The 13,019-nt window shown below is 47.8% G+C and overlaps 1 protein-coding gene across 5 annotated transcripts in view; it reads left to right on the forward strand.

Annotated features, from left to right (window-relative positions):
• The window catches only part of GGTA1 (glycoprotein alpha-galactosyltransferase 1 (inactive)), a 67,013-nt gene that overhangs the window by 8,502 nt on the left and 45,492 nt on the right, over positions 1 to 13,019 (forward strand). Inside the window, exon 1 of one of the 5 annotated variants that reach the window (XM_060101442.1) lies at positions 5,721 to 5,775. The exons of 2 other annotated variants lie outside the window; for them this stretch is intronic. In XM_060101442.1, coding sequence (XP_059957425.1) covers positions 5,721 to 5,775 — 55 coding nt within the window. Of the gene's footprint in view, positions 1 to 5,720; positions 5,776 to 13,019 lie in introns of those variants that run through there. 2 more of the 5 variants (XM_060101440.1, XM_060101441.1) reach the window with 2 other exon arrangements.

The following is a 13,019-nucleotide window of genomic DNA, read 5'->3' on the forward strand; positions in this document are numbered from 1 at the left end:
GGAGCGAGCCTGGGGCAATGGGTCAGCTGCCCAGCGGGGTGAGGTTGTGTTTGGTAGCATCTGCATGCAGAAGCGCAGCTATCCTTTCTCCTCCGTCAGGGAAACCACGAGTCCTCAAGTGGCTGGCCAGCTGTCTCCGAGAGGAACTTGCCTGGCATCTGTGGGGAACGACAAGACACTTTGCAAAATCAAGGGCGGGGTTTTCTCTAAGGGGAATATGGCTCCCGGAGAGCAGGGACTGGGTCTGGATTTGCTCTCGGTTGATCGATGGTGGTTTGTAGGTTGGTATTTTTATTGCGAACTCTATTTTCATATGTTAACCAGAGCTGTGCAGAGGAAGGGGGAATTCATAGTCTCATGTGCAAACTGAGTGCTTAGGAATTCATTCCCTGGCATGAAAAGGCTTAGTAAATGTTTGCGGCTGGTATATTAAGAAGCACCTGAGAAGAGGTACCGGTCAGAAGTCATGGCTGCAAGCAGCCGAGGGAGATTATAGCTCGCTGGGGCGGAGGAGGCACACATTGGAAGAATTTTTTGTTATTGCTCACAGTATCCCTGGGGAAGCTGGAAAAGCAAGCTGCGCAGAACCAGTAGAGGTTGGACAACAGACAACACAGTTAGGGTCTCCCAACAGGAGCTAATTGTCACTTTTGCTGCCACTGGAGCTGCTGTAACATTTCACTGGCATCTGAACCTTAGCGCTACTTCTTTAGGACGCAAAGCTGCCCAGGCCTGGGTCACTCTCCTGCATTCCAGGTGCAGATGAATGACCAGGGGGAGTGTTTGGTTCGTTCTGCTCTGGTGGTGGAAGAGGGTTCCTGACGCTAAGCTGAGAAGTCACAGAATCCTCCAAAGTCACCAGAGATAGGGGGTCCAGTAGTGTCACAGAATCCTGCAGGTCTAAGGAGAGTCACAGGACCACAGCTATGGGAGGGAAAGGTGTTCTGGGGAACTTCCAGAGGGGCAGCCTGGCCTTAGTCAAGTTATTGAACCCCTGAACCTCAACATTCTCATGTGTAAAATGGGTTGGTGTGGATTTAAGAGATAACCTGTGTGTCTAGTGCCTGACATGGTGCTAGTCAATGGCAGCTACTGTTATCATTATTATTGGTAGAAGTAATAGTAACTTCACTCCGCCGTTATCAGAACAGTTATGTTCTCGAAGGAAGAAACCCAACGTACGAAAATCTAGAGGAATTCAGAAGTGACCACACACATTTACACAAACAGATTCTCTGCAGGGTGTTCCTTTAAATGTTTACCTCCCCAGTATACTTAGGATAGGATTTAACTTATCAAAAATAAACCAGAGGAGTGAATGAATCACCATCTTACAGGCCCTCATTAAATACTGTTGAAGAGAGCAGTTCTTTTACAGGAATTGACAGATCTGTTTAGAGATCCCAGACTCGCTTCCTCGCTGTGGAAGCCTTAAAAAAGGAAGAGGGAAGTTCACGGCCATAGGACTGTAGCCACTGCCCTCACACACAGCCCCAAGAGGGTTGGGCTGCACCACCATACACTCTCCCCAGAAAAACAGACTCCCACAAACACAGAAGGCCTGGATTAGAGCTGAAGGCCATGGTATGCTAGTAAATGTTTCATGACCAGCTCTTTGAAAAATGAAAGCCCAGGGACTTCCCTGGTGGTCGAGTGGTTAGGACTCTACGCTTCCACTGCAGGGGGCACAGGTTTGATCCCTGATCAGGGAACGAAGATCCCTGCAAGCCGCACGGCCAGGCCAAAAAAAAAAAAAAAAGAAAGCCCTGATACTACATGGTATTTGCCAATTCCCATAGTATAGATATTTCCACTGTGACCAGTTTCAAGCTACCACTGGAGGAGCTGGGAGCATGCTGCTGTAAAGTATTTGTAAAGTATTTTCCACTATGTCTAGATACAGCAGATGTAAATAACCTCAAGGGTATAGCATGTAGTAAAACAATTAGGAAGTGATGAGTTTTGATTCCTTTTTTTTTTTTTTTTTTTTTTTTGCGGTATGCGGGCTTCTCACTGTTGTGGCCTCTCCTGTTGCGGAGCATAGGCTCCGGACGCGCAGGCTCAGCCGCCATGGCTCATGTGTCCAGCTGCTCCGCGGCATATGGGATCTTCCCAGACTGAGGCATGAACCCGTGTCCCCTGCATCGGCAGGCGGACTCTCAATCAGTGCGCCACCAGGGAAGCCCTGATGATTACCTTTGATCTTACTGTAATTCACTTAGTTGTGAGTTTATAGAATTTAATTTTTAATAATGGCTGTGTTTAACAACTTGCTCGCCAAGTTGCTAAAAATTTAACAGCTGGCTCTTGCAAGTCAGCATGAGCCAGCTCCAGGATGCTACTGGCTTGGGAGGTCCTTGGGGACTCCAGAGGACCCAGTGAAAATAGGCCATCCCGCCAAACAGCAGCTTCCCCTACCCTCAGGCAGTCTCTAACATGCCAGCCTTTTTATTGGCTTTATTACCCTTTTCCCCACCTGAAATTATGTCTTTAATGACTTGTTAATTATAATTATTGATTTTGTGTATTTGTTTACCAACTAGAATGTGAGCTCTGTGAGAACAGAAGACTTTCCTGGGTGGTTCGTCGCCAAATCCCCAGTGCTTAGAACACTGCGTGCGTGTAGTTGACCCTCAATAACCATGGATCAACTGCTCAAGCAGAGGCAGGGCTAGGACCCTTCGAGGGTTCAAATCCTGCCTCTGCTATGAAGTGCATCTTTTTTTTTTTAATTGAAATAGAGTTGATTTACAATTGTGTTAGTTTCAGGTGTACAGCAAAGTGATTCATATATATATATGGTTTTTTTCCTTATAAGTTGTTGAAAGCTATTGCATGTAGTTCCCTGTGCTATTCAGCAGGTCCTTGTCAGTTATCTGTTTTACATACAGCAGTGTGTATATATTAATCCCAAAACGGTGCATGTTTCCTTGAGCCTCTTCATCTGTAAAAGAAAAGAGTTTGAGCAGAGACCCCTAGGGTTCCCTTCAGGTATAAAAAGTCTCTGTACCTGATAAAGGCGTCCCTTCCCCACAGTGCAGCCAAACAGGGATTCTCAACTGAGCAGCCTCAAGGGTAAAAGCCAGTGCACTGGTTGTTAGGACCGTCGGTTTTATTCTTTTCCTCCGAGGACGGCTTTCAGCACTGAGTCCTTGAGCTGCCATGACTGGCCCCATCCAGCCCAGCCTTCTGGGCTGTGCAGAGAGAGAGCCAGGGCCTGCCTGTTCAGGGGCAGCAGATATTTTGAGGCCTGTGGCATTTGCAGCTGGGTGAAATGCTCTAGGGTGAAGGAGAGAAGTCTGCCTGGGTGAGTCGTTCCAGCAGGATGGGCGCCCACAGCTCCACCTGGAACACAGAGCCCGCTGGAGCCAAGTGGGGCAGCCCTAGGAGGGAGGCAGAACAGGGACCCTACGTGTCTCCTGCATCATGCTTTACATCTTAGGACAGTGAGGTAAAAGACCGGTCCTTTCTTTCTTCCTTTATTTCTGGTCTGCCGTGGACCGGCCCTTTGGTAAAATACCATAAACGTGAATTACTCTCAATTTCTGTCCCTCCTCGTGGAGGAACAAACAGCATCTGTCAGCAGCCCCACTTTGAGACTCACAGCAGCTGGTGGAAACAGGTGTTGGAGTCTCCTCCCTTTGCAGGTGAGAACACTGAGGCCAGGCGGGGTTCAGGACCCTCCCTGGGTCCCTGAGGAGTGGAGGGAGATGGTGAGGCCCACACCTCCATGTCCCCACGGGAGAGGCCACCAGCGCTGTCTGAGGGAATCATCCTCATCCCTTCTCTGTTCCCTGTTCCCCTTGAGGCTGAGATGACTGAATCCAGCCTCCTCTTCCCTGGGAGGCTCCGGGCAGAAGCCGCATCTTCTTCTGCATCTCATTGCCCTCCTCCACAAGGTCGTCCCCCTCCAGGGCAAGGTGGAGATGGGCGGGGACCCTCCCTCTACTACTGACTCTGGGTGCAGCTGGAGATCTTCTCTGGTGCGCAGCAGCCCCAGGGAGCAGCCTATGCCCCCAATGCATCTGCTTTGGACAGGCATCTGCCTTTCCCTGCATAGTTCCCTTTTCCTACGGTGCGTGGCTCACACTGAGACTCAGGTTGGCTTTCCCTGAGGGATGGGGCTTGGACGTGGACTGCCACTGCCGGGCAAGTAGGGCTGTCTAGGTTCTGCCTGCCCCCTCTACAGTCAGCACACTGGGAAGAGGAGCGATTCAGAAACCAGAGATACCATCAAACAGGAACAACTCAACGCTTCCTGAGCACTTACTCCAGACGCTGTTCTAGTAGCTTTACAGGAGCCCTGCCTTTTCATCACCCAGAAACCTGTTTTTTTATAAATGAGGCAAGGAAGCACAGAAAGATTTAGCGATTTCCCAGGGCCACATGGTAGGGGAGAGATCTGGGACTCAGGTACGGGTGAGATGATGGGACCCTTCATCAGGGCCGCGTACTGCCTTCATAAAGAAGATGTCAGAGCAAGCAGGGAGCTGGCATAGCCCCCAATCCAGCCCTCTCACTCAACTGGATGGGGAAACCCAGGCCCAGAGAGGGGTGGGGACTTCCCTAAGGTCACACAGGGCCTGCGCTGGAGCCCAGGAGTCCTACACACCACCTTGGGCTCTGTCCTGAGGTTTTACCACCTTGGGTCAAGCATCAGAGTAACAATTACAAGGTAACATCGCCAAGAAGGCTCATCTGCTGGTTCTGTGCTGCGGGGGGGCCCCCTGTGGTTACGTGGGGGCCGGAAGGGCATGGGAGGCCCAGCCAGACCCCAACAGCGCCCTCTGCCTACACTGCTTGAGAAAGGTCTCGGGCATGGAGTCCCGGCGTTAGTTGGAAAAGTTCAGAGACTCTTTGCTCCCCCGCCAGCCCCCCATGCTGTAGAGAAACAAGCGGCCCATCCGCTCCTGGATGTCACATTTCCTGTTTGTGAGCCTGGATTGAGGTAGAGTCCATGGTGAAGGGCAAGGGGAGGGCGGGGCCTTCCTTTTGGGAATTAGAATAGCTGGAGGTAGAAAGAGCTGGAAGATTTTGCCTAAATGCTTCATTTTGTCGATAGGGACACTGAGGCCCCCCAGATGTAGGAACCTGGCCTAGGTCATAGAGGATGCTGGAATCACGCTGGCTTTTGGTTTTTGGTTTTAGGGTTTGGTTTGGCTTAGGTTTTTTTGTTTTGTTTTGTTTTTTCTTTTTGAGACAACGCAATCATAGAATGTGTGAGCTGAGCTGGCAGAGATCTATTTAGTCGGTGCCCCAGTTCACCTCTCCAGGTTGCTTAGGTGAGAACCTGAGACTGGGGTGGAGGTGGGTGGGGATGGAAGAGTACTTCCTTTTTTTTTTTTTTTAACTGTGTAATGCTTTATTGTATAAATGTTTTCATAATATATTTAATAATTACTTTATTGTTGAAAATTTGGGCCACTTAAGAAACTATTGGGTTGGCCAAAAGGTTCATTTGGGTTTTTCCATAACATCTTACAGAAAAACACGAATGAACTTTTTGGGCAATCAAATATAATTTTTAAAATTATTTTTTATTGGATTATAGTTGATTTACAATGTTGTGTTTCTGCTGTACAGCAAAGTGACTCAGTTATACATATATAATACATATATCCCCTCTTTTTAGAGCACTTTCTTAAGATCCTAGAGCTGGCTGCTGGCAGAGCCCTGAGGAGAACTGGTTTTTTGAATCAACGTACAACAAATACCATTGAATGCCACCTCTCAGCCTGATGCTGATTAGCAAAGAACTTTCCATCTGGTGGGGAGGTGGGTATTAATCAAACAATCTTGCATATTTGTCCAAAGAGTGTTCCCTGCCCTCAAGGAAAAGAACAGGAAGCTACAAGGAGAATAAGACTCTTCCCTTAGGAAGTGACATTGGAGCTGAGACCTAAAGGACACGGAGGGAGGGGGTAGACGGGTGTGAGGGGGGTGGGAAAAGGTGTCCCAGGCAGCGGGAAGAACACGTGCAAAGGTCCCAAGGCAGGAAGTGCCTCATTTTATAAATGAAAAAACCGAAGCCCAGAGATTGGAGACCGATCTAGCTTAGTGCCCCAGAGAATCTTTCTCTTCCCCCACCCCCAAGTTCTTTAAAACTTTTTTAAAGGAAAGAGACAGAAGATAAACAACTAACTAAACAAGTGAGTCAGTGGCAGAGCTGAAAGTACTGGGACCCACCCCCCTTTGCCTTCACGCCAAGGGAATTTTAGAAAACCCTCAGACTGGCTGTTTACGAACTGTGGGACCTTGACTAAGACAGTTAGCCTCTTTGAGCCCCTGTTTCTCCATTTGTAATATGGAGCCCACCTACCTGCTCTGTGGATCCCACACAGACTTCTTGTGAAAGGGCTCTGTGCTGGCCAGTCAATGTGGGAGGGAGACCCAGGACAGCGGGACTGCTGGTTCCCCTCCCATGTCTCCTCCAGGGCTGGCCCTGGGCCCCAGATCTGAAGGAGCCTCTCTCCGCCCCATCATTTGACTGTAATCCTATAATCCACCAGTCAGCATTAATCACATATGGTACCAATGCTCCACCAAGACACATACGTGCCTTGGACAGTGAACTTATAGGAAATAAAGGAGGAAGCTTGGGAGCACCTGTTATGCATCCAGCATCTCAGCAGACACTCCACACAAGCAGCACTGTTTAACCCTCCTAGCAACCCTGCAAGGGTTCTGCCTATTGGCTAGGGAAGGACACTGAATCTCTAAAGGACACTGCCTAAGGTCACATAGCCAGGGAAGGGCCACTCCAGGGGTAGCCCCAGCCGGCTCATCTTGGAGGCTACCTTCTGGTCTGTCTGCCCTTGAGCCAGCCCGGAGCAGAGGGCCCAGGCACCAGGAAGGTGGACCCACGCGACCTAGGGCAGAGGGCACCCTGGCCGGCAGACACATTGGCTGTCCTTCAAACCAATAGTCTTTATATCTTTGTTCGACATTTATCTGGGGTGAAAGGTGCTGGAGGAAGTGGATTTGCAGTGATGCAGATGGCGAGCCTCTCCTGGATTCTGAATTCATTCTACACGAGAACGTTTTCCAGAAACAGAAGGGATAGAAATCCACTGACAAAGTCACTTTCCCAGCTGCAGTGAGTTAGTGTCCTAAAAAAACACCAGCTGTTCCCCATTTTTCTTTCTCTCTTCAGTTTGCAGTTTGAGCTTTTCCAAGCCAGACAGCTTCTTGGGAGGCTCGTTAGAGGATTTGTTTTGGTTCCTTTTTTATTTGAAATTTATTTAAATATAGACAAGAACAACTAGCCTTAGAAAGGGGGACTGCTCTGCCTGTCGTTTATTTTGACTGAGCAGCTTGGTGTATTCTTTAGATGGCATCCTTGAACTTGGCTGCTTTTATTAAGTACAGAAAGTATTGCTTACATTTACATAAAAGACAACAATGCATCTTGGGAAAGTACCAGAGAACCACTAGTTTTATTTAATTAAATTGCTCTTCATCTGGCTTTGTTTTTTTTTGTTTTTGGTTTTTTATGGGGGCCACACTGCTCGGCATGCAGGATCTTAGTTCCCCGGGCAGGGTTCCGCCAGGGATCGAACCCGTCCCCCCTGCAGTGGAAGCATGGAGTCTTAACCACTGGACTGCCAGGGAAGCCCCTGCTTTTTGGGTTTTAAAAATAACGTATTCTCATTGTAGCACATTTGAAAAATGCAGAGAAGTGGAAAGAATAAAGTGATCACTTTGCCATAATCTCACCGCGCAGAATTCACCGCTTTTACCACATGAAGCTAGGTTTTGTTTTTGTGGTAAGCATAAACATAAACCATTTTAACACTTTTTGAGTGTACAATTCAGTAGCACTAAGTACATTTACAAGTTGGACAACCATCACCAGTGTCCATCTCCAGAACTTTTCCATCATCTCAAACCAATTAAGCAAATAATTTCCCATTTCCCACTCCTTGCAGCCCCTGGTAACTGCTATTCTACTTTCTGTCTCCATGAATTCAACTACTCTAGGTACCTCATCTAAGTAAAATCATACAATATTTGTCCTTTTGTGTCTGGCTTATTTCACTTAGCATAATGTTTTCAAGTTTTGTCCATGTTGAAGCATGTGTCAGAATTTCATCCCTTTTTAAGGCCAAATAACATTCCACTGTGTGTCTAGACCACATTTGTTTATCCATTCACTCATGGATGGACATTTGAGTCGTTTCCATCCTTTTGGCTATTGTGAATAATGCTGCTTGAACATCGGTGTACAGGTATCTCTTTGAGTCCCTGCTTTCAGTTCTTTTGGGTGTATAACCAGAAGTAGGACTGCTGAGTCATATGGTAACTCTGTGTTTAATTTTTTGAGAAGTTCCCCTACATGTCCAGTAATTCTGATGTGTAAGATCCATAGTGTAAATCATAGTCTCTGTGCAATTTTGTATCTGATTTTCTCACTTCATTTTCCATTGTATCAACTATTCCTCAACAACGTTTTTTAAAGGTTGCATAATATTCCACTGGGTTGTTATACCACATTTCCTTTTTCTCCACTCATTGATTTCTGGGCCACAGCAAAAGATTTTAAAATACAATGATAAAATAAATAACTTGCTTCTGATAAAACAGCCTTATGTTCTGTTCGTACTTGTTCAAGAAATACTCACCAAAGATACGTTGCTGCCCTCAAGAAATTTTTTAATTTCTCCTTGGGAATTCTTGGGGATCATCCAATTCAGTGGTTTTAAAAGTTCTTTGAAGCCAAGGAACCTTTACTACAAACAAAACAGCAAAGAGATAAAAGGAGAGATGATCTAGAGGAGGGTGGGTGGGGCTCAGACTCCTGTCCTCTCAGCCTCTCCAGCTCCTCTCTGTCTCTGAGGGACTTTGGGAGATTCTGGGGTTTTTTTGGAACACAGTTTGAGAACCACCAGGCTGATCCAGCACCTTTATTTGAACAAAGGGTAGGCATCTTGAGAGAGGAAGGGACTTGGCTGAAGTCAAGTTCATTTTTTAATTCATTCATTCATTCATTTCATTCATTCATATTTTTTCTCAACCCTTAACACCTGCTGCACGCATGTCAGTATCACTTAGGGAGCTTGTTAGAAATACAGGTTCCGGGGGCTTCCCTGGTGGCGCAGTCGTTGAGAGTCCGCCTGCTGATGCAGGGGACACGGGTTCGTGCCCCAGTCCGGGAGGATCCCACATGCCGCAGAGCAGCTGGGCCTGTAAGCCATGGCCGCTGAGCCTGCGCGTCCGGAGCCTGTGCTCCGCAACGGGAGAGGCCACAACAGTGAGAGGCCCGCGTACCGCAAAAAAAAAAAAAAAAAAAAAACAGGTTCCCAGGACTCTTCCTTCCAGACTCCAAAGCAGTAGATGTATGGAGAGACCAGGACTGGAAACCCAGCTCCACAGTCCACACTGCGCTCCACTGGGGGTCTTCCCCTTCCAGCCCCTGCCTTTGCAGATGCTGGCTCTTCGACCCAAGTGCCCTTCCCCACCCACCAGACTCCTACTCACCCTCTGAGGCCCAGTTCAAATGTATCCTCTTCCTCTTTGAAGCCTTGCTACACAGCCCGTACACCATGGCTTAGTCCTTCCTCTGTGGCCCCAGAACACAACACGGGGCCTCCATCCCCACTCAGCCACTCACACATCTTTCTGTCGTGCATAATAGTTAATTGCTTCCAGGCCTGGCTCCCTGACTAGAACGTCAGCTCCTTAGGGAGTCTGTATAATCTCTGCATTCCCCACAGTACCAGGCATAGAGTGGGTGCTTTGTTATTGTTTATTGGCTGGACTTGGATCTAGTACAGACCCATATTTGGAGGGTAAGAAAACCGAGGCCCAGATGGAGCCTGCAGTTTATGGAAGGTCATACAGCCCATGGGGGCAGTGCTCGACTGCCACCCGGGTGTCCTGAGGCTCAGCACTCAGACCTGGCCAGCTGGCCAGGAGGGCAACTAGCCGTCTGCTCTGGGCAGAGAGCACTGGCCCCACTACCTTATCCCTGACTCCTATAATAGCCCTGGTTTTCGGAAATCCAGAGAGCTCTGCCTTGCTTGTGATTCAAGTGTACGTGTTTGGATGCCTGGAATTAAGTAAATTCTAGTTTCAAAAAGTTTTATAAAGTATAAAACTTCAACATATACAGTGTGGGATATTATGTGAGTGCTGCTTGGACCAAGCCAGTGCTCAGAAGCTAAGAAAGCAAATCTAATAGGGACTGTCTGGGGGTAGGGCCAGCCAGCATTCTATCCAGAGGTGGCTCCTACAAAGCCCTCCTGTTGTCCTAATTTGTGATCAACAACTGCTGCTTTTCTAATTAGCACGCGGGATGCTAAAAATAGTTTTTTTTAAATTGGGGAAACATGCCTTGTTTATTATGATGAATGTTGTACACAGGCTCACACTGCTGAAATCAAAGTAGTTATGTTATGTATGTATTTATGCTGTGGGGATGGGATAAAGTAACTTCTATTCACTCCCCACTGTTGCATGAAGATGGTATAGGGTTCCTTACCCCATCCCAGCCAGGAACTCTGGGTTCTATGGGACAATGTGGGACAGAACCCAGCCTCTGGAATCCTGCCATCTGCCTCTGCAGGGGTTCTTAACCTTTATTGTGCTCCTTTATGGACTCCTTTGGCATCTGGGGGAGCCTATAGACTCCTTCTGGGAATGTTTTAAATGTGAAAAATAAAATGAATACGATTATAGAGAGAATGACTCAAATTGAACTGTAGTTATTAAAATATTGGGCTGGCCAAAAAGTTTTTCCATACCATCTTACCGCAAACCCATACGAACTTTTTGGCCAACCCAATATTAATATTAGGGATTGATTTTCAGCTCAACCAAACTGAGATGCTTCCTCATCTGTAAAATGGGGATGATTCCAGTACCTGTCTCTCAGAGAGCTTAGTGAGAATTGAATAATGAGTGTAAAGTGCTTAGAACCCAGCTCAGCATTCAAGAAATAGTAGCATATGCTGCTGTTCCTGCTTTGTTGCTGTTGTTATTATTATTATTATATAAGGTACAGATTCCTGCTCTTCAGAAACTCACAGCCTGGACTGGGATATATATAATTATATGTAAGTAATTAAAGGTAGAAGTAAAGGTGCAGAAAAGAAGCCTGATCAGGGGCTAAGGGGAGCTCAGAGGGAGTGCAATGTCTTCCGGCTGAAAGAGCACTGGGTGGTGGCTAAGCTTTTGTGTCAGCCAGACTTGGATTAGTTCTGGCTCTGATCCTTAGCTTGAGCAAGAGATATCACCTTTCTGAGCCTTGGTTATCCTCCCTGGGAATACCAGTAGAATCTACAGGGATGCTGTGAGCGCCACCTCCTTCCCTCCCGTGATCAACCAGTTAAATCACACATCCTTCATTGCCTTGAACCACATGCCCTCCTTGTCTTTCTAGCCACCCTCACTGCCGCCTACCCTGGCCAGACAGCCCCTAACTGGGGAGGAATCCAGCCAGTTGCCGTCCCTGCCACTGTCCTTGGGCTGGTGTGGCTCGCTTGGTTACAACCCCAGCAGGGTTGCAGAGCTGCTTGACACCCTATGTTCTCATTCCTGGTCAGTGTCCTCTCCCAGTGCCCAAGGCATCTGCTCCTAACCTGGGTGGCTGTCACATTGCAAGCCTGCAAGACATTCTCATGAGTGACCTAGCTTCCTTATCTCATAGGAAAGGGAAGCCACAGAAGACAACCCGCTGAACTTCCTTCTCATTCCTTTCAAATGTAGCTGAATCTTCAGCCATCTTTGAAACCTAAGGAGGAAAAAATTTCTATAGGACACTGGAGAGACGCTCTTGCCTCCACTTCATTTTCCTTTGTTTATGCAAGGCTCTCATTGAAGAGGAGGGTAAAGATTTTTTTTTTTTTTTTTTTTTTTTTTTTTTTTTGCGGTACGCAGGCCTCTCACTGTTGTGGCCTCTCTCGTTGCGGAGCACAGGCTCCGGACGTGCAGGCTCAGCGGCCATGACTCACGGGCCCAGCCACTCCGCGGCATGTGGGATCTTACCAGACCAGGGCACGAACCCGTGTCCCCTGCATCGGCAGGCGGACTCTCAACCACTGCGCCACCAGGGAAGCCCGGGTAAAGATTTTTATAGGGAAGAGGGCAGACTAATATCTAGAGAATATCCTACTCTGTGTGAGATGGGCAGTGTATTAGTCAGGATGGAGTACGGTACGCTGCAGTAACAAACAACCCTTGAATCTTAGGGGCCAAACCCATAAAGGTGGTTTGTCTTTTTTTTTTTTTTTTGGCTGTGCCTCCCAGCTTGTGGGATCTTAGTTCCCCAACCAGAGATTGAACCGGGGCCCTCAGCAGTGAGAGCACAGAGTTCCAACCACTGGACCGCCAGGGAATTCCCTAAAGGTTTATTTCTTACTCTAGTTAATATGAGCATCTTGGGTCAGCTTGGGGCTGTGTTCCTCATTCAAGGAATCGGGCTGATGGAGCAGTTACCTCCTTGAATGTACTTCATGGCACTGAGAAAGAGAGCCCTAGAGGGTCTTCCACTGGCAGTTAAATGCTTGGGCCATCTCACATCTTATTGATCAGACTAGTCACATGGCCCTACTCAACCACAAGGGGACCAGGAAATGAAAGCCTACCATGAAGGTGGAGAGCAGGAACTATTTAGTAGAACAGCGTTAATGAATACCCCAGGTGGGCCACTCCTTTCTTTGTTTAGCTGCTAGGTCAACTCTGCAAGCTGAGACAACCAGGCAGATGGCACAAACAGAGTGGGCTGTAGGCTCTTCTTTGTGAGTGCTAGGAAACCACACCCAGAGAGAAAAAACCCCAAAGGCACTTCTTAGCCCCAAGTGCTAAGCAGAACAAAAAGACACATGCAGCTGCCAGCCTCTCTGGGGGAATAAAAAGCAGAAGCTCAGTGAAGAAGGCAGCGGCCCTGAAGAGGGCAGGTGATACCTGCTGGGAGCTCCAGGTGCTAAACGCACAGGGAAGGCAGAGGCAATGGTATTGAACTGGGGTTCGCAAACCACATTCTTCATCACAGACCCATATGACGTTTTGTAAGTGTCGCA

This window comes from Mesoplodon densirostris, chromosome 6 (genome assembly GCF_025265405.1).
Source record: "Mesoplodon densirostris isolate mMesDen1 chromosome 6, mMesDen1 primary haplotype, whole genome shotgun sequence".
NCBI lineage: Eukaryota > Metazoa > Chordata > Mammalia > Artiodactyla > Ziphiidae > Mesoplodon > Mesoplodon densirostris.